Source organism: Pipistrellus hanaki, assembly GCF_964339955.1.
Source record: "Pipistrellus hanaki genome assembly, chromosome: 9".
Taxonomy (NCBI): domain Eukaryota; kingdom Metazoa; phylum Chordata; class Mammalia; order Chiroptera; family Vespertilionidae; genus Pipistrellus; species Pipistrellus hanaki.
In genome coordinates this window covers 31,238,387-31,257,851 of record NC_140511.1, presented here as the reverse complement: position 1 = coordinate 31,257,851, position 19,465 = coordinate 31,238,387, and the positions used below count along the sequence as shown (strand labels likewise).

Below are 19,465 nucleotides of genomic sequence, written 5' to 3'. Positions count from 1 at the left end.
TTTCAAAAGCAACAGCAAAAAGTTTCAAATGTCTTTACTTCCCAAGAGAATTATGCGAGCATTTACAAATCCATCTCCTTTCCTTAGAGTCATTTTTTTGGAGGGCTTAAGTAATCATCATCTTTATGCGTTTATTCCTGTTGTCCTCGTTAATCAGCACCTGGCATATCTACTTATTTTCCATGATTATTTCCAGGCTCTGATGTTGTATATTTAAACTCTACTTCTACTACACAGATTAAGCTTCCAAAGCAACTATCCTTGTGCATCTAAAGATAAACTTTGATGCTGCCAAATTCCTGGTATTACCTCCATGTGAATTTTCTTATAATTGTCACTCACCTGCCAAGAAGCAGAAATTCTCCAGCTAGACCCAGGCGCCTCATAGCCATCAGCAGTCCACGCACGGTCATGCCCTCACAGAAGCAGGCTACAACCCGGGCCTTGGGCAAGTGACTCCTGAGCTTCTTCAGCAGCTTATCGAAGCTCTGCTCCCCCGCGTTGCTGTAGATTTTGTAAGAGTGAGCAATGCAGATTCCTTCCTTGGCTGACATATCTTTGAAAGCTTCCATTCCACTTTCTCCGTAGTTGCCTGTGTGAAGACAGATAAGCAGAGGGGTAATAAAATGGGAGTATTGGATTCGTTGGTACAATTAAAAGGCAGGAGCTTGAAGGTTACTTGGTGGTCTTGGATTTGTAATCTGAAGACCTGAATGAGTTTTTGCTATTTTACTGACTTGCTCTTTTGGAGCAATTTACAATAAAACCATGTTATACATATATCCATTGAACTTTTTCTAAATCCTCATTCAAGGATATGCTTTTATTAAGAGACAGAGATAGAGAGAGAGAGAGAGAGAGAGAGAGAGAGAGAGAGAGAGAGAGAGAGAGAGAGATGTGTGAGAGAAACATCAATTTTAGTTGCCTCCTGTATGCGCCCTGAGTGGGGATGAAACCCACAGTCTGAGTATGTGTCCTGACCAGAATTTGAACCTGAAACCTTTTGTGTAAAGGACAATGCTCCAACCAACTGGGTCACTCGACCAGGGCTGCATTGAACTTTAAAAAAATTTTCACTGAGATAGAGAATAATATTAAAAGTACAAGTAATTCAGCTACCCTTTGATTCAAAAAAGCTTATATTCTAGTGTGAGATGATGAGAGAGATTTATCTATTTTTCTCTTTTCTCTTACTTTCCTTTGCTTCTCATATGATCATCTCACCCCACTGATTTAGATTTCAATATTTAAAGATATATATATATATATATATATATATATATATATATATATATATATTATACAAATACCTTATGGCATATTATATTTTAGAATATTATTCATTTTTTATTAATAATCATGAGAATTTGTGGTTTTGTCCCAACTGAAAAATTAAGATCCTGGAGATTTTAGTAATGTGAAAGTTAAATGTATAAGCTTATGAGAAGCATTTAAAGTTTCATTCTATACAACCATAGGAAAGTTAGTTATATTAGGGAATAACTGAACATTTCTGAAAAATTTAGAGACTAAGGATTGGTGGCAGACTTTTAAAATTAACAGAAAATGGGGATAAATATTGACAATCTACTGTTTGCTAGGAAGTGTAAGACCTTTGTATATGTGATTGCATTTTACTTTCACATTAATACTTTGAGATATGCATACAACATCCATGCTACAGATTTAAAAACAGATGAGGCAGTTAGGTTTATATTCGCCCAGAGTTTTACATGCAGTAGGTGGGAGGCTGCACTCCATTCACAGATCTGCATTCTTCTATGGCTGACTTATAAGAGAGTCAGAAACCCAATTATATCTGCATTTCTCCTTCCCAGTTATATGCCATTTTGCTTCAATTTTAGATAATTTTTTGAGCCTTTTAAAGCTCTATAACTCAGACTGGGCTCATTTTTTTGATTTTTCAAGAAATTGGATGGGTAAGGGGCATTTATTTGAAGAATACAGGAAACTATTATGTGACCTGAGGGGAAACCAAATCAGTTTCACTGAAAAAGAGATATTGACAGGAAGCCAGGAAGGCTGGTCAAAAACCTTAATTGCTCTAACCTTTAGTTGAGATTTTGTTAGCTAAAACAGAATCTACAAGTTTCTGTTATTTCCTGCCTAAGGGCTACATGTAAATTTCTGTTTATGTTGCTTAAGATGTGTTCCCCAAAGCCTCAATAAAAGGGATGGCAGGGCCAGAGCAGTAGTAGTTCTCCCACTAGAGTTGGACTACCGCCTGGCCCCCCATATCGCCAAATTGAATTTCTTCAAGTCTCTTTTCATTTGTGTGCGGCCCTTCTCCAGAAGCTGAACCCTGAATTGGAACTCTTTCTACGCAGGCCGTGAAAGAGAGTCCTATAGAGGGAAGTATAAAGATATAACTGGCCTAAAAATCTACCACACCTAGGAACTGGGAATTTCATCAGAAGTAGATATCAAATGAATAAGAGAGTACAAGGCATTCATTTGCATAAGTTTTACTATATGACTATATTAGATATAACTAATAATTATACCTGTACAACATTTTTAATTTTGGAAAGTCAGTTTATATACATTACCTCACTGCTCCTTACACCAAGTCTGTGATAAAGGTAATATATTTTTCCCTCACAGTAGATGCATGTGAAGTCACATTTAGCAAGTAGATGGCAGAGTCTTGGTTTGAATATATATCTTCTCCCTCCTAGTCTTATATGTGATCCACAGGAACCTCTGCTAAGGAGACACTTGACATTGAGGTTGGATTTTTGTGCAGTTTTAAAGGGCAAAGTAGAGCAGGCTATCTTAAGTCCCAGCTAAAAATGCAAGTGGGCCAGCTGCACCTCTCCTTCTCCAGAAACAAAGCAACAAGGACCCTCTATGGTGATGGCAGGTGGGCAATGCAGTTATTTTGCAATTAAGAAAGTTTAAAAGCCTCTCTCTGAAAAATGTGCCAAGGGGCCTAAATTACTAGTTTTACATTAATCTGAGTAACCTGTTTTCTGATTTATTTTTTAGACAATTCTGTTTTCAACTGTCTTGAACTTCATGCTTTGAGTAATGCTGGGGCATTTACATAAATCAAGTTAGATGTACAGCAATTGTGATTACATTAATGGAAATCCTCAATATATTTACAGTTAAAACAAGAAACTATGCCAGACAAATTCATAATCTTTATCTCCTCTGCTGACAGCTTTATTTTAACATTGTTTTCTTTATTCAGTAAGTTATATGGAAGCAGCTTGTATATAGGGAGGGAATTTCATTATTAGGAAGTTCTGAGTTCTAATTCAGCTTGAACAATCTCTCTAAATCTCCATTTTCTCACCTGAAAATCAGAGATAACACTGCTTAACATACGGGCATTTTGTGTATTACATTTAACATTTGTAAAATAGCTGACAGGTAGCCTGAACCCAATCAATTGCACCCACTGGGATAGTAAAAAAAAAAAAAAATATATATATATATATATATATATATTTTCTAGGCATAGTTAAGCTGCTCTCTCTTGGAACATCTAAAACAAATAATATGGCAAGTGGCATTAGTACTGAACATTAGACTAAAGAATAAGCTTACTAGGAAACATGATTTTATCTGATCAAAGCCCAAGTGGTACACTTTAAAATTTAAATGGGAAACAATCTTAATAGACATGAGACATAAAAATTCTGCAGAATAATATTTTTAATTTAATAAAAAAGCCCATTGAATGCCGGGGATTAAAAACAGGAATATATGTTATCTAATAAAATTGGGAAGACTGAAATGTTGAGATTTTCAGTAGTGCATAAAATGACTATTCTGGAATTGCACAATTTTAAAAAGGAGAAACATAAAAAAAAGTTCATAGGCTTCTCAAAGAAAATTAAGTAGATTTCAAGCAAGGTACAGAATGAGGACAAATCTGAGAAAGCAAAGATTTACTTCTTTTTCAACAGTGAAACAAAAATTATTGAGAAAGAAAGATACAGGGTAGAATATCAAACTAGCCTTTTGGCTTCATTTTAAACAACTGGTAAAAGTAAGAAGGATCCAATCAGATGTTCCTCTTTAAGTAGTAGAGGGCTGTGACAGTATTATAACAGAAATGTAATCGTACCCTAACTTGACTTAGCTCACACTAAAGTTGCAATGATGCAAATTTCAAATATTAATTTATTTTCATTTTTGTTAATCCTCACTTGAAGATATTTTTTTTTCCATTGAGAGAGAGAGTATGAAGAAAGAGAGAGAGAAGAGAGAGAGAGAGAGAGAGAGAGAGAGAGAGAGAGAGAGAGAGACAGACAGACATTGATGTGAGGCGCATTGATTGGTTACTCCTGCAGGAGTCCTGACCAAGGCTGGGGAGTGAACCTGCAACCCAGCTACATGCTCTTAACCAGACACTGAACCAGTAACTCTTTGGTTCATAGGCTGACACACTAACCAATTAGCAACACCAAACTAGGCTCAAATACTGTTTTTTAACTTTTGTAAATCCACAAAAATACAATATGAAAAACTCATCATGCAATAGTATATGTATGTGATCGATATTTACTATGTAAATTCAAGAGTAAGATAATAGCTTGGGAGGTGGGGACAGGAAGAGCTGGTGGAAAGGGGAAGGTATTAAAATCCTCTGTTCCTGATTTGGAAGTAATATACAGGAAACAAAAGAGAGATGATTAAGGGGATTATTTCAAGCTAAAAAAAAAATAAGAAGGAACTAATCTAATATTATTAAGAGAAGAAATGAGAAGATGTGCGAATCAAGAGATGCCTATTGTTAATAAATTTAAAAGGTAGGAATTTAAAACGTAGTATATTCATATAGAAAGGTAAAAACAGAGAATTTGCTTTTTGCTTGAAGCCCTTCTACACTATTTAACTTTGAAAAATATGAAAGTTTGATGGAAAAATTTAAATAACAGTGTTGAAGCTGTTAATATTGGAGAGTAAATATGGATAATTTTAAATGAAGTGACAAGTGAACATCAACGAATAAAGAAATTTGTCATGTTAATATTGAGGACAAAATTTTCCTATAGTATCCCTGAATCAAATGTAAAAAGGTAAATATTAATTTATAATTTTTAGATATCCTCATATGTTTCTGGTGAGATATACCAACAAGCAATTATTCTTATATTATCTCTGTAATGAAAATAACTAGGGAGTTTTCAGTAATTTTGTAAATTGCATTATTATAGAGCAAATTTAATCAAATATTTCAAGCAATTACTGAGATATCACTTTGTTTTGGTTCTGAGTTTCTATCACATCAGTTGGTTTTGGCTGCCGTGTTTTTCAAAGATGCATAATATTTTATCTCACTTCAGCCATGGAGTGAAAGCTTAATGCATGAAAATGTAAAACAGGACCAGGATTATTTTTTTTTCTTATATTATGAAACACAGTAATCCTGAACCCACGACAGCATGATTAATTCACATTTATTCCAAGAGTAGATGCTCTAACTTAAGACTACATGAGTCATTTCTAGTATTCCAGAAACTTTAGAAATGAGGTGATATCCACAAGATGTCACAGATATAAATAAATGAAACAAAAATAAAGCAAAGTCCAGTTAATTTTTCTTCCTCCTGTCAAATGACCATCTACTTACTGTTTCTTCAATATAAAGCTCAAGGGATTTCTCTGAAAAGTCTTCCCTAACCCTGCTATGCTCCCCTCCTTTGTGCCTCATTTGATCGTACAATGGACTATTGCCTTTACTTCTCCATGTTCTTACTAGACTGTATATACCTTCAGAACACGAATGTTATTTACTTTTGTATTCCCAATGCCTCACAGGGACCTGGAAGATAATTAACACAAGTTGAATAAAGAAAAAAATGAATGAATGAAGAGTGCAAAGTAATAAATACCTATTGAGAATTTTCCTGATGAAAATAACTGTTGAATTGATTATATGACCTACAATCAGAATTGCATCATTTGTGTCCTGGGTGTATCACTCTAATGAGTGATTACATAACATTTCACTTAAAACATGAAGAACAGAGTTGTTTAATAGTCAACACATGTGCACTTTTTTCCTGAGGGTTTCAGTGTTCCCTTGGATAAAAAGATTCTAATATCCCAACCTTAAATATTATTTAAAGGTAGTTGTTCTCACTAGTGCTAGTTGACCTGTACTGTGTTAGCTGGGATCTGGATGTACCTGCCTCTACTTAAGCCTAAGAGTACACATTAAAAGTCATACTTGCTAAGGAATAACTGTAAATCTTTCTCCCAACCAAAGAGATCTTTATGCTTAAAAAGTACCAAACAACTCTTTAGTATGCAATGTATAACCATAGACAACTTCTATTTTTGATGGTACCAATTCACTATCAGTAACTGCTGTGCTTTTGTGGCTTAAACATACTTTCGGATAAAGATAAAGTATGGTAACATAAATAGAATACCTAGTAAGTGAGATATTTTTCTGGTAATATATCCATTGGAGATATGGTTCATATTTATAAACCTTATGTGTGTTGGGGAACATCGTCATAAGAATAAAAAATAATAGAATCATCATAACACACAAGTAATTTTCTTTAACAATAGTTTCCATTTTTGCGTTGTACTTCTACTTCTCCCACTCTAATTAGACCCTCTCATTATTCCTTCCACAATCTCTTACAATATCCTATCTTTTGTTCTTTCACACCATATCTACCATTATTTGGGGGGTCTTATTTCTAACTATGGTCTTTCATATGTACCTTAGATACCCCACATGTTCCAACTTATTACTTATATTCAGGATGTTCTTTCAACTTGGTATACCCTTTTCCCATTCCTCCATACTGAAATCTTACCCATTCTTTTTGGCCCAGCTCAAATATCCAGACTGTAAACTTATTTAGGCTGAACACCATATCTCCATAGAGCAAGAAAATGCTTGTGTAACTAAACTTACCTGCTCCACCATGCTTTTTAAGAATCTCCTAGAGGGATAGTGTAACCTAGTTACTCATTTGATAGATATTAACTAAGTATAAGTATAATACTAAGCACATGATAGACTATACATATTTATACATTTCAGCCTATTGATTTTATAATACTGAAGAAAATAATTTAGTTCCTTATAATTGCTAAAAACATTTAACAATGGATCATTTACATTTATGAAAAGGCTGATTATGCTGATAATTTAATATTGAGAACTTGATTAAAAATACAATCTATAATACTGACATATTTTTCCTTTATAAACCCACTTTATATTATTTGTCTTTCATCATGAGATTTCCCTGAGTCAGATGACAAGTTATAGTGCTACTATATTATATTATGAACATATATTTATATGTTATATGCTGTATATGTTTATGTATTATGTTTTGAATACATTTATATATTCTACTTTCCAAACTATAGGCCACTTAAAGGTAGTAAGTACACTTGTTTGACCATATTTATCATCACATAGTCGGTAAACAGGGTTTTGTTGAACAGAAAAGGTAGTACAGAAAGATAGGAAGGAATAAACTTTTAGAAAGGTAAATTTATTTATTCAAAAATGATTATCAACTAGATGATAAATATTTAAAAATTATTCTTTTAGAAAGTATTCACTTTAGGAAATATTAATTCATTTAAAAGCAAAGTATTAAATGTGGCCTTCCCTATTAGAATTTCTTTTTTCCTTTTAGTTGGACCAAATTACCTTTTGTCAAAAAGGAAATAAGACTGTCAATATAAACAGTAATTTAAAAACATATTCCAAATGGCTTTTACTAATAATATCCTATTGCTATTATAAATAATGTATTCCTTTAATAATTACTAGTAAAGAAAAATGCTACCATTTCTCATACCATCCCCCCAAAATATGTGTGGGCAGGATCAATAAATCAATATTCAATCCCCCAATTAACACTTTCTGCCATTTAATGTGACCATAAATGTTCATCAGGGTATCTTAGCCAAAACTGCCCATATTGAATGGGCTGTGTTTTAGTTAAACTGGTGGTTAACAAAAACAGCCAGAATGGAGAAGAGCCAGAAAAACAAACACCTGTTCTCATTTTATTAATATCTCTTGTATGAGAATGTTCTGTTCATCTCTTTTTAAAATATTTGTATTTCCCCATTCTAGCCATATGTGCAATGAGTATAGCAATTTCAAACTCTGTTGGATTAATTTCTTTATGTTTATCTCCAGCTACCAGATAATAATGTTCTTCAAGGTAGATATTTCTATCCTTACAACAAAAACAATGTACTGTATATACATTTTTTGTTGTTGTTGAATGGGAGGGGGAAAAAAGGAAATTAAGGGCCCAAGGAATATTCCTAAAGAGGGCCATTTAACTTCAGAGCTAGGTATTTTAGATGCTGAAGATTTAAAGCATTGGAATAAAACATTATCGCCATCAATCATGTATCTCATCAAGATTCCATGAGTTATTTTATATGCCTTTCCCATAAAACCTTTGCTAACAAATGAATTTTAAAGTTTTGTCCAATTATTTCAAATCCTACCCTGGAGTCTTTGTATGACATTACCCATATAGCATAACATTGACTATGATGGCAGGCCATTATTGGATTTGATCCAGGCTGTTTTAACATTGGAAGTACTAGAAGCATCTCATTTAGCAAATTCACTTTAGGCAATACTCTAGACATGGATTATGTAAGCAACATTTGAGCAATACTTCAATAGTAAATTCAGCAGAAAAAAAATGCTAGTATAATATAACTTAGTAACTTGGATTTTAAGCTATATGTATAAAATGTTATTTATGGGAATACTAACCAGAGCTACGGGATACTGTCAGAAAATATATATGTCAAGTGATTTGTTGAGTGGTAATCTAAGGTGGTGATTTTTTTCTTCTGGCTACCAGGAATGAAACTAGAAAAATAAGTTTGATCTTAAGAGAAAGGATACAAGTTGAACACACTAAGTTTTATGCAGCAGAGGCCATGAGAAAGGTTCAATGAAAGATATATGCATGACAGTTATAACTGTCACACATGTGAAGCACAAGTCCAAGTTTCATCTCTGGTTCTATTCTGTAGGTTTCTGAACCCTGGAATGAAAAGTTGTGACACCTACTCCCTTCAGTGCCTCTTGTTCATGTAATTGGGTTGAACTAAGAAAGAGAAAACTGAAGACAACCAAATGTAGAAAAAAATAAGACAAAGTCTTAGAATTTATTTTTAAATTTCTATGAAATAGCCAATTACAAATACCATGCCGGAAACTGAGTAAGGACATCTGGCTCAGAGACTAGAAGTCTAAGTTGGAACTGTCGGGTAGTCATCGACATATGGATAGTAACAGTAATAGATGATGTGTAGGATGTGAAGGTAAGAAGAGTTTTGATTAACCCTAAATAATTAAAATATTTATGCATTAATTAAGAAGGAAAAGCTCACAAAAACAATGAAAAACAAGATAAATCAAGACAATGTATTATGGAAACCAATACAGCAAAGGACTTCTATTTCTTTGTACAATTAACCTTGTGAATACTAAAATAATATGAATAGTTTTAAAAATCACTGATTTGGTAACAATAGTAGAAGCCATATAAGAACAGGATGCATGATCATCATCATCATCATCACTATTAACATTTATCTAGATTTGGTTAAAAAAAAAAATCACTGCACTAGTCACTTCAAATAATGATAATAATAATTCAAACCAAACAATTTTATGCAAGGGCTATTATTTCCCACACTTATAAATAAAGCATTTATGCTGAATTTGCCAAATAATGAATAGCTATTTTGTGGAATTTCAACCTCCATTTGTTAAGTTTCAAAGCCTGCACTCTTTCCCTACAGTATATTATGATCCTTAAAGCACTGAAATTGTTGGTAGTTCTGTGGTTCTTCCAAAGGCACTTACCCATTGCTAAATGGTTCATTTGAAACCAATTTGGATACTACCAAATTAATCCATTTCAGCAAACATACATTATTTAACAAATAACTTTTTGCCTAATAATGAGAAATATTATAGGCATATTAGAGGCCTGGTGCATGAAATTCATACATGGGTAGGGTCCTTAGGCCTCGCCAGTGATCAAGGCTGATCTGTGGGGTAACTGGCAGGGTGATTGGGGCGGGGTGGGGGAGGGTGCTTTCACCTGCCTTGGCTGGCCTGGAGACTACGGGCTGGGGGCAGTTGCTGCAGTGACCATTTGCCCCTGGAGGTCAGTGGGTGTCATAGCAACTGATTGTTATGCTGGTTGTTTTATGGTTCAGTCAATTTGCATATTAGACTTTTGTTATATAGGCTATGATTTAGCATTAAATAATCTCATCCATATGACTGCTGAGAATTGGTGTTTCAATAACAATGCCTTCCTACAAAATATACAATTCTTTATTATAGCTGTCTATAGACTAAAGCTGTGGTCGGCAAACTGCAGCTCACGAGCCACATGTGGCTCTTTGGCCCCTTGAGTGTGGCTCTTCCACAAAATACCATGGCTTGGGGGAGTCTATTTTGGATAAGTGGCATTAAAAGAAGTTTAAGTTTAAAAACTTTGGCTCTCAAAATAAATTTCAATCATCGTACTGTTGATATTTGGCTCTGATGACTAATGAGTTTGCCGACCACTGGATTAAGGCCTGCAAAATTAGAGGAGGCTTTTGGAACCAGACACATGTTATTAGTTTAAGTAATGCTGGGGAGGTAAAAAGGACTTCAGAGGGGACAAAGGAAAGAAAACATTGATTTTGATATTAAAAATGCTTGCAGTTTTTTTAATTAGTAGCTGTTAATATAGCTTAAATTGAGATTTGCAGAATTAACAAAAGTCACTTTATCAATCTTTGCAAAAATAACAAAGTTTTTTACTTGTTTCATTTTCTGGCTATTCTTCCTAGAGGAAAACAACAAAAAAAGTTTGACCCAGATTCCTAGTCTAACCCTCCAGACTCCAACTTCCTTCTGCTTTCTTTACAAGCTGTCAAGCTCGCAGCCGAAGCCTGCAGTGCATGTCTCATTAAGAGGGATTCCATCTCCACAGAAAGGACAAACCTCTCCATGGAGCTGTGTGCCAGTGGTTCCGCAGGGCGGGGAGTTATTCATTGTGACTCTGTTTTAGCTCGCTAGTCACCTCTGATCCGCTATTCTAACTGGATCTCATGACAACTCAGACATTCTCCCATCAGCAGCCGAAGGCACAAAATTCTCTGCAGCGCAGCCAAAGCTGCTCAAGCTTGACAGCCTTTTCTGACAGCAGCTCTCTGGCCTGCCGCCCCCTCCTCCCGTTCGGATCTGCTGTTTAGGCTCCATGGCTGCTCCATTCCCTCTGCAAGGACTCAGTGACTCCCGTGGCATTGAGCGGAGGGACTCAGTTTACTTTCCTTTACTTGAAGATTTAGAAATAAGAAGAAAGGATTGAAATGTAGTGCAATGCCAACCTGTTGTTGTTGCCAAACTCTGGGCTTCATTCGGGAGTGGGTGAAACATGCTCTGTTTAGGGATTTATGGCCTTGGTGGCTGTTGCCTGTAGTTCAGGCCTGTGCTGTTCAATTTGGTGATTGTGTTTGTGGCTATTTGACATGTGGCTAATCCAAATATTTGTTGTCATAAAACAAAGACTATTATGAAGAAAATGTAAAATATATCATGAATACTTTATAAAAATTATTACATGTGGAAATGATAAAATTTTGGATGCAATGAGTTAAATGTATATTTTCAATTAATTTCATCTGTATCTACCCCCCTCCTTTTTGCAGCTACCTCCCACTTGCCCCCTACTGGGGATTCAGTCTGCAACCCACGCATGTGCTCTGACCAGAAATCAAACTGGCAACCTTTCAGTACATGGGACAATGCCCAACCAATTGAGCTACATCAGCTTGGACTTTACCCTTTCTTAAAATTGCATACCTGGCTGCATTGTGTCTTTATTAGAGAGTATTGAATTACTACTGTGCTCTCACTGTCCAACCCACTGCAACATCGTATTTTGTTGTAATTACTTATTTTTATGACTCCATAAAGGACTGAGAGCCAGTCAGCAAAAGACTTTACATTTTAATTACTTTTTTTTTCTCCAGAGCCTAGGCTGCCTAAGTATTTGTTGAATAAATGCATTTGAAAAAATAAGTATTAACTTATACAAGATTTGTTGAGATATAATTGACATATAACAATCTGTAAACTTCAGGTGTAAATGTGATGACTTGATATACATATATTGTGAAATTGTTAGCACAACAAAGTGAGTCAACATACACACAACCTCTCATAGTTACCTTATTTTTGGTGAGGATATTTAAGATTGACTCTCCTTAGCAATTTACAACTCTGCAATCCAGTATTGTTAACTACAATCTCTATGCTGCATATTAGAGCCTCAAAATTATTCATCTTAAAGTTTGAACCCTTTGACCAATATCCCCCATCCCCAGTCCCTGGCAACTGCCAATTTACTCTTTGTTTCTACAAGTTTGGCTTTTTTTTTTTTTTTTTTTTTAAGATTCCACATATAAGATCTTGCAGTGTTTGTGTTTCTCTGCTTGACTTATTTTACTTAGTATAATGTCCTCAAGGCTCATCAGCTTTTCATTAATAAATTATTATTAAGCATCTTCTGTGAACAGCTGTGCACAGCAGCTGTGGTATCAAAGCCACTCTGTGTTTGCTGTGATCCAGAGGGACTGAGGTAGACTGAGACAGGGTCTCTGATGGAGGGCAGCGCAGCTAGGAACCTGTGCCTTATGAGGAGCAGAGTGTCTGAAATCTTAACTTATCACCTGCAGGGTCTTCAAGAAACCATGCAGCTTTTCTTGTGAATTTGTCTCCTTATCTATAAAATGATCGCTCAAAGGATTCTTACAGACTGGGATTTTGGTTTGCTTCCTACATTGTTTTATTATGTTATAATAACTATGAAAAGAATTGTAGCCATTTTCTGCATTTCTCTTACACATGCTTGCTCCCAGTTCCATTTTCCATTTCTCAGTACATATTCTGAGCCTTGTGGATAATTTCTAAGCTAGGTTTGCTTTATGTATTTAAATATGTTTCAGGAGTCAGAAATTCTCTTTAAAGCAGAATTATTGAAAAGGCATCTGGTAGCAAGACTCTGATAACATACAGAAAACAGTCTTTATTGAAGTTGGAAAATTTGTAATTTATGCCACTAATCTTTAGTCAAGCATCTGTTCTACCTATAAGTCCCAAACATTATATCAAGTATTATTGAGCCTTTGAAATGTCCCATCCTATTGAGAGCTGCTTAGTATCATCAAAACAAATTTCTCCTGAATGTACTCATCTCATTTGTTAAAGGATGCCAACAATAGCAGTAACTTTCCACCAGGCACAAGACATGCATGTTCTCCAATGTATCAAACCAAGAGAGGACAAAATTCACTAAATATATTTCTAAATAAGTAAATCGTTTGCTGATAAATTAGTAGAAACCTGACAGGAAGAAAATGCACATTATCTTGTAAGTCAGATATGCCAGTTGTGTGTGTGTGTGTGTGTGTGTGTGTGTGTGTTTAATACCAAAAAATCCCCAGAAGTTTATGTTCTAAGGCAGTGGTCGGTAAATTGCAGCTCTGTCGACTAATGAGTTCGGTGACCACTGACCTAGACTCTTGATTTCAATAATTACAGGCTGTTATTGTTCCTTGTGATTAAGCCCCTATCTAAGGCAATGGCAAAACCTTCTGAACTAGGACCTGAAAAGTTGTGATTTTAGTTTTTCTGTAGAAGGAAGCCAAATTTCAAGCGTTATGTGGTTGAACCCTGGTTGTATTTGCTTATAGAAGCCACTAAAAATGGGGGTAATGGAAGAAGGTTGATCAAGTTTACTAGTTTTTGTGTTTTTTTGTTTTTGTTTTTTTTTTCAAATCTTGGGTCATTTCCACAGATCCCAGATTTAATATCTTCAAGATGATAGGTTCCATCTCAGTTAATATCTAAGCACTCAGTAAAATAAATTAAAATTAAAAGCTAGATATTAAATAAGGCTGAAGGGGAGCCAGCTACATAAATAAATATATGTTACTTAATACGTTAATAAGCACATAGAAGGCTGATATAAAATTATATATAATGATAGACATTCTTATATGTGAGCATGTATACTAGTATATCTATATATAAACAAATATTCATATAGATATGTGATCTATGCACGTTTATATGTATCATTTACATATATATTAATATATCAAACAGAGGTACAAAGTACTGGGTTGGATGTAAGTGGTAGAGTTCAAAGAAATGAAGGATTGTTTCTAATTGAACACATCAAGTGATAAGACATATCCTTTTGCTATTTCTGTTTCTCCCTTGTTATTACTGTGTAAGTTTAAATTTTTTTATTTGCCATGGTAAATAGCTTAGTTCTGCCCTATATCCAAGGACTAGTTTAGTCATATGAAAGAGATGTTATCAAACTTTTCTCCATTTGCCCCACATGATTATAGGAAGTAAGTTAGTCTGGGTCCTGAATAACACAGGGCTGAGGGAAACCAAGATTGCTACAGTGAAGGAGAGGAAGCCAATACAAGCGTGGGTCCCCGAGGCTATTTGATTGCACATTTCATGAGCTGCTCTATGCACAGGCCCTATAAAGGCTGCTTTTCAAAAACTGTATTGAGGAGGAAGGGAGACAAGAATGTCTATCCTCTCCCATTTGCCAGTGGTTAAAGATGACCTCCCTGGGGCATTATTTTCCCTCTCTTACCATGGATTGGCTCCAAGCAGTCTACTTGAGCAGAGCAAGGGAGCTCCTAAGTAGAAAGTCAGAGGTGTGCAGAACAGACCTGAGGCCAGGCACTCAGAGGCAATTATTTCAAGTCCAGCAAGTTTTGTCACAAGAAATTATGGTAACTTGAAAGTGCTGGCAGTGGACATATAGAGCCTACTTGAGCTGTTTAGTTTGTGTTATATTCCCAGAGCAGTTATTGGAAACGAAGAACAAAGGTCTGTAAACAGGAGAAGCCAAGAAGATTTGAAGTGGTATTTTAAGTAGTATCTGATACAGGACAGGCAAAATATTGAGGTTATTTAAACTATTTGTGAGTGCCTCTGTTCCTTAGATTTTGACAAGGAGTTTGCTTGATTCCCATGATATGCAGGAATATCTGGTAGTAAATGTTTAATAGCTACCTTTCTACAGGGGTGTGTGTGTGTGTGTGTGTGTGTGTGTGTGTGTGTGTATGTGTGTGTCTTACAAATTTTACTTATGATAAAATAAATGAGGCACACAATTTAGAAATAACAAAATACACAATGCTTATTATAAATTTCACATAGCTAATTAGCTCACAAAATACCAAAATCTTGCATCTATAGCCAATGCATGATTGCAATTTACTAATTAAAAATTTTCTGACATGAATACTGACTGAAATTTTTATATATGTTATTTGATGAAAGTGAAACCAAGTAAGTTGTATGTCAGAACTTTGCTCACCAATCAATGGCACAAGTGCCTTTTCTGAATCAGAAAATAGTTTTAAGACTGGAAATATATTTCTTTGTATATTGTGAATATATTTGAATCTAATCCTGTTAACAATTTTTTCATTACATTCTAGAAGTCTAGACAATAAAAATAAAGCCCTGATTTTTAGTGTGCTAATTTCCATGGTCTAAATGTTCCCGCAACAATGAATTTCAAGCTAATGTGAGGTCATTGAACATGGCTTTGGAAGGAGATGTAGAGTAGTACACCAATATTTACTATATTGACCAGATATCTGTAAATAGCCCCAAAAGTATAAAAACAGTAAAAGGTGGTAAAATAATTGGTAATATTTTTTTAACTAGAATTTGCTGATATTTTACATTTCAAAGATAATTTAATTTTACATTTCTGTAACTTAATATTAAAAATTTAGCAATTCTCTATGAGCTATTGTCAGTGAAACTCAATGAAATCTCCTAAGATTCTGGGCCAATGGTTTCTATCATATTTTCAGTTACTCTAAGACTTTGAAAGTGCCACCAAGGTTACAGTGGCTGCAGTAAAGACTCCCTTTGTAAAAAGATCCAATATAGTAAAGGTGAAAGTTTAATGGTGAAGAACAGGAGATTCTATCATGTCTGATTGGGTACGTCATGAAAACGTCTGCTTATGAAGTGGAATTTAAGTTGGGTCTTGCAGAAGGAGTGGATTTGGAGACTAATTTGATGGCATTCCAGATGGAGCAAACAGAATAAGCACCAGCAGGTTGAGGTGGGTAAATGTGTGGTGAGGATCCAGTCTTCCAACTGCAGAGGCTACAAGAAGGGAGAAACAGGCTAGGGTCAGAGGGAAGAGCTCTAACTTGATAAAGGGGCCCAACAGAAGGGGATGCAGGGGGCAGATGACATTATTGAAACTGCACTTAAAGAACACTCCAGCAATAATGAGACGAGAAAGCAGAGTTGTGATCCAGAGGAAAAAAAAAAACAGAGTATTGCAATTATAAGAGTTTAGAATTAATCAGGGAAACAAAGACATAAGAGTATGGGAGGGCCACTTTGTAATATAACTTGGAGGAGGTTGGCATTCACAGGAATACAACATAAATGATGATTTTTTAGAATTGTGCTTTGTGGTCTTTAAAGAAAAAACACTGACAAATTATTATTTTGTCTGAGATTAGATAGGAGAGAAAGCAAGAAGCTTACTTAGGAGGTTAATGCATAGTCCAGGCAAGAAATGATGGTAACTTGAAAGTGCTGCCAGTGGACATATAGAGCCTACTTGAGCTGTTTAGTTTGTGTTATATTCCCAGAGCACTGTTTGCCTTGCTATGAACTAAATTGTATATCCCCAAAATCCAGGTATTAAAATCATAACCTCTAGAACAATTAAAATTTTTACTGTATTTGGAGAAAGAACCTTTGAAGAGTCAATTAAGGTAAAACGAGGTTAGATGGGTCTCAAATGGAATATGACTGGTAGAGGAGATTGGGAAGCAGATATGCTGAAAGGTGAGATCGAATGAGAACACAGGAAGAAGGTGGTTATCTAAAAGCCAATGAGGAAAGCCCTGAGAAGGAGCCAACCCTGCTATACACTGATTTCACACTTAAAGCCTTCAGAACCATAGAGAAATAAATTGTTGTTTGAGCCACCCAGTTTATAGTTCTTTGTTATGGCTGCTCTAGCAAATGAAAATAGACCTCAGCAACTGATCAAAATGTCCTGTCACAAAAGGTACCCAAATCCTTGGGCAAGATAAAAATTAATATAATTATGTTGTCAGAGACATCATGATATTCTGAAAGCACAAGAACTTTATACTATATAGACCGAATATAATTCTTTCATATGAAATGTCCTAGATACATTGGCCTAGACAAGTTATTTGAATGCCTCTGAGCTCCAGTTTCCTACATCACGTCCAATATGGGAGAACAACCACCAGTCCAATGCCTGGCACAAAATGGCTTCTCAATAAATGTTAGTCCCTATCTTAACTATCTCATAGCTTTTTCTTCCTAATAGGCAGTCACTAAATAGGCCTTAAGAAAATGGATCTAAAATCAGACTAAGTTTAAATCTCAATTTAATCAAACCTGGGTTCAAATCCTGACCCTGTCACTTACTAATTTTTGGTGTTTGGGCAAGTGACTTATCTCTCTAAGCCTTTGTTTCCTCATCCATAAAATTCTCATGAAGTACTTATGAAGATTAAATGTGATTTTTGCAGGTGAAATGTTTAGAACAAAGTCTGGCATATAAAAATAGCTCAACAAGCCGAAATTGGTTTGGCTCAATGGATAGAGCATCAGTCTGTGGACTGAGGGTCCCAGGTTCGATTCCAGTCAAGGGCATGTACATTGGCTGCCGGCACATCCTCGGTAGGCGGTGTTCAGGAGGCAGCTGGTCGATGATTCTCTCTCATCAATGTTTCTAGCTATCTATCCCTCTCCCTTCCTCTCTGTGAAAAATCAATAAAATATATTAAAAAATAGCTCAACAAATACGGCTATTCTTAATCATACAGAGTTTTGTAAGTTCTTTTTCTATAAGTTTTTTTTTTCCTTAGATGCTGGTATTTGGCATCACTGACTTTGACCAGCTCCTCTTAATAGAAACTTTCCCTACACTGTTGCCTCTATTCTCAATGCTTCAGTTAACACCCACAGTTCCCAATTTCAATCTCCTGTTAATTCCACTATTGCTGAGTACTCTTCCAAGAAATTGAAAACTAAAGCTGTTCATTAGATATGGTGGTGCACTGCGTGTTCAGTAGTGCTGCCACAAAACACACTTTAGTGTTTCTTAAAAACATGATACCTATCCCTGTTGCCTATGTAGACACCTCACAAAGCAAATTAGAATAGACATAACCTCTGTCATCAGGGATAAAAGCTAAAGCATCTTGATTGGATTCACCCAGTGTTTTAACAAAACCACCCATGGTCCAATTCTTTTGTCTTCGATTTGCCACTGATGAAATCCCAGGAAGATACTGAAGTGTTGGCTTTTTACATTCTGCTGCACTAATGCCTGCTCTTCTCTCCACACTCTAATCCTTCAATCATGCCTTTGGGATACTAGAGTATTAAACCATTTGGGATCATCTAACACACAGGAATAGCAAGCTATTCTCTGAAGCATATGGAGGCTGCCAGTGTGGCTGAGTTCCTCCCTCTCCCTCAAGATATCTTTGATTCTCCCCATGCCTCCAAGGGGCACTTCTGGCTGAGAGAAATCCCTGATGTGGGAGTCCTATCTATTCCTAACTTTGTAGTAAAACAAAAAGTGATTCTGTTTTAAAAATAATCCTATGAATTAGGACTATATTGAATCATGTGCTCATGGAACTATACACCAGCCACAAAAAAGAAAATGAATGTGATCATGCTCTAAATTTAATAAGAACTCATTCGTATTGATATAAACATGGTAACTGTAGCTTCCAGGAAGTGCCTCAGTGCCATGTCTGCACATAATTTCTTTGTCTGGCAATAGAGTCCCCTGTCTTTCTGTTGAATTAGGATGAGTAATTGATTCACTTTACACTTACAGCTCTTTAGCCTTAGTGATGGACCTAATAGGGAGAGTTATGTCTGAAGCTGCTTATCAGAACTTTTGCTTGGATTTTTTCAAACTCTAGCTAACATAGGGAATCTCTTTATTCTCTGCAAAAACTCTTCTCTACAAAAATGTGAGCCAAGAGTAGTCAGGAGTATGGTTCTAGACTCATGAGGAGATGAAAAGAGAGAATAATGCCCCCATGAAAAGGAGAGGAATTAAGCAGTGGGGAGAGTAAATTTGTCATTGCTGGGCACTTGGTTGTTATTTATTAGTTTCTCCTACTCCATTCCTGACTTTCATCTATACCAGTGGTTCTCAACCTTTCTAATGCCACGACCCTTTAATATAGTTCCTCATGTTGTGGTGACCCCCAACCATAAAATGATTTTTGTTGCTACTTCATAACTGTAATTTTGCTACTGTTAATGAATCATAATATAAATAACTGTGTTTTTTGATGGTCTGAGGCTCTACAGCAGCAGTTC

At 35.5% G+C, this 19,465-nt stretch overlaps 1 protein-coding gene across 6 annotated transcripts in view; it reads right to left on the bottom strand.

Moving 5' to 3' along the window:
* The window catches only part of GRM5 (glutamate metabotropic receptor 5), a 399,229-nt gene that overhangs the window by 261,328 nt on the left and 118,436 nt on the right, over nt 1–19,465 (bottom strand). For all 6 annotated transcript variants that reach the window (XM_084894637.1, XM_084894640.1, XM_084894641.1 and 3 more), the window contains exon 3: nt 343–592. In XM_084894637.1, the coding sequence (XP_084750763.1) occupies nt 343–592 (250 nt within the window). The remainder of the gene's footprint in view (nt 1–342; nt 593–19,465) is intronic.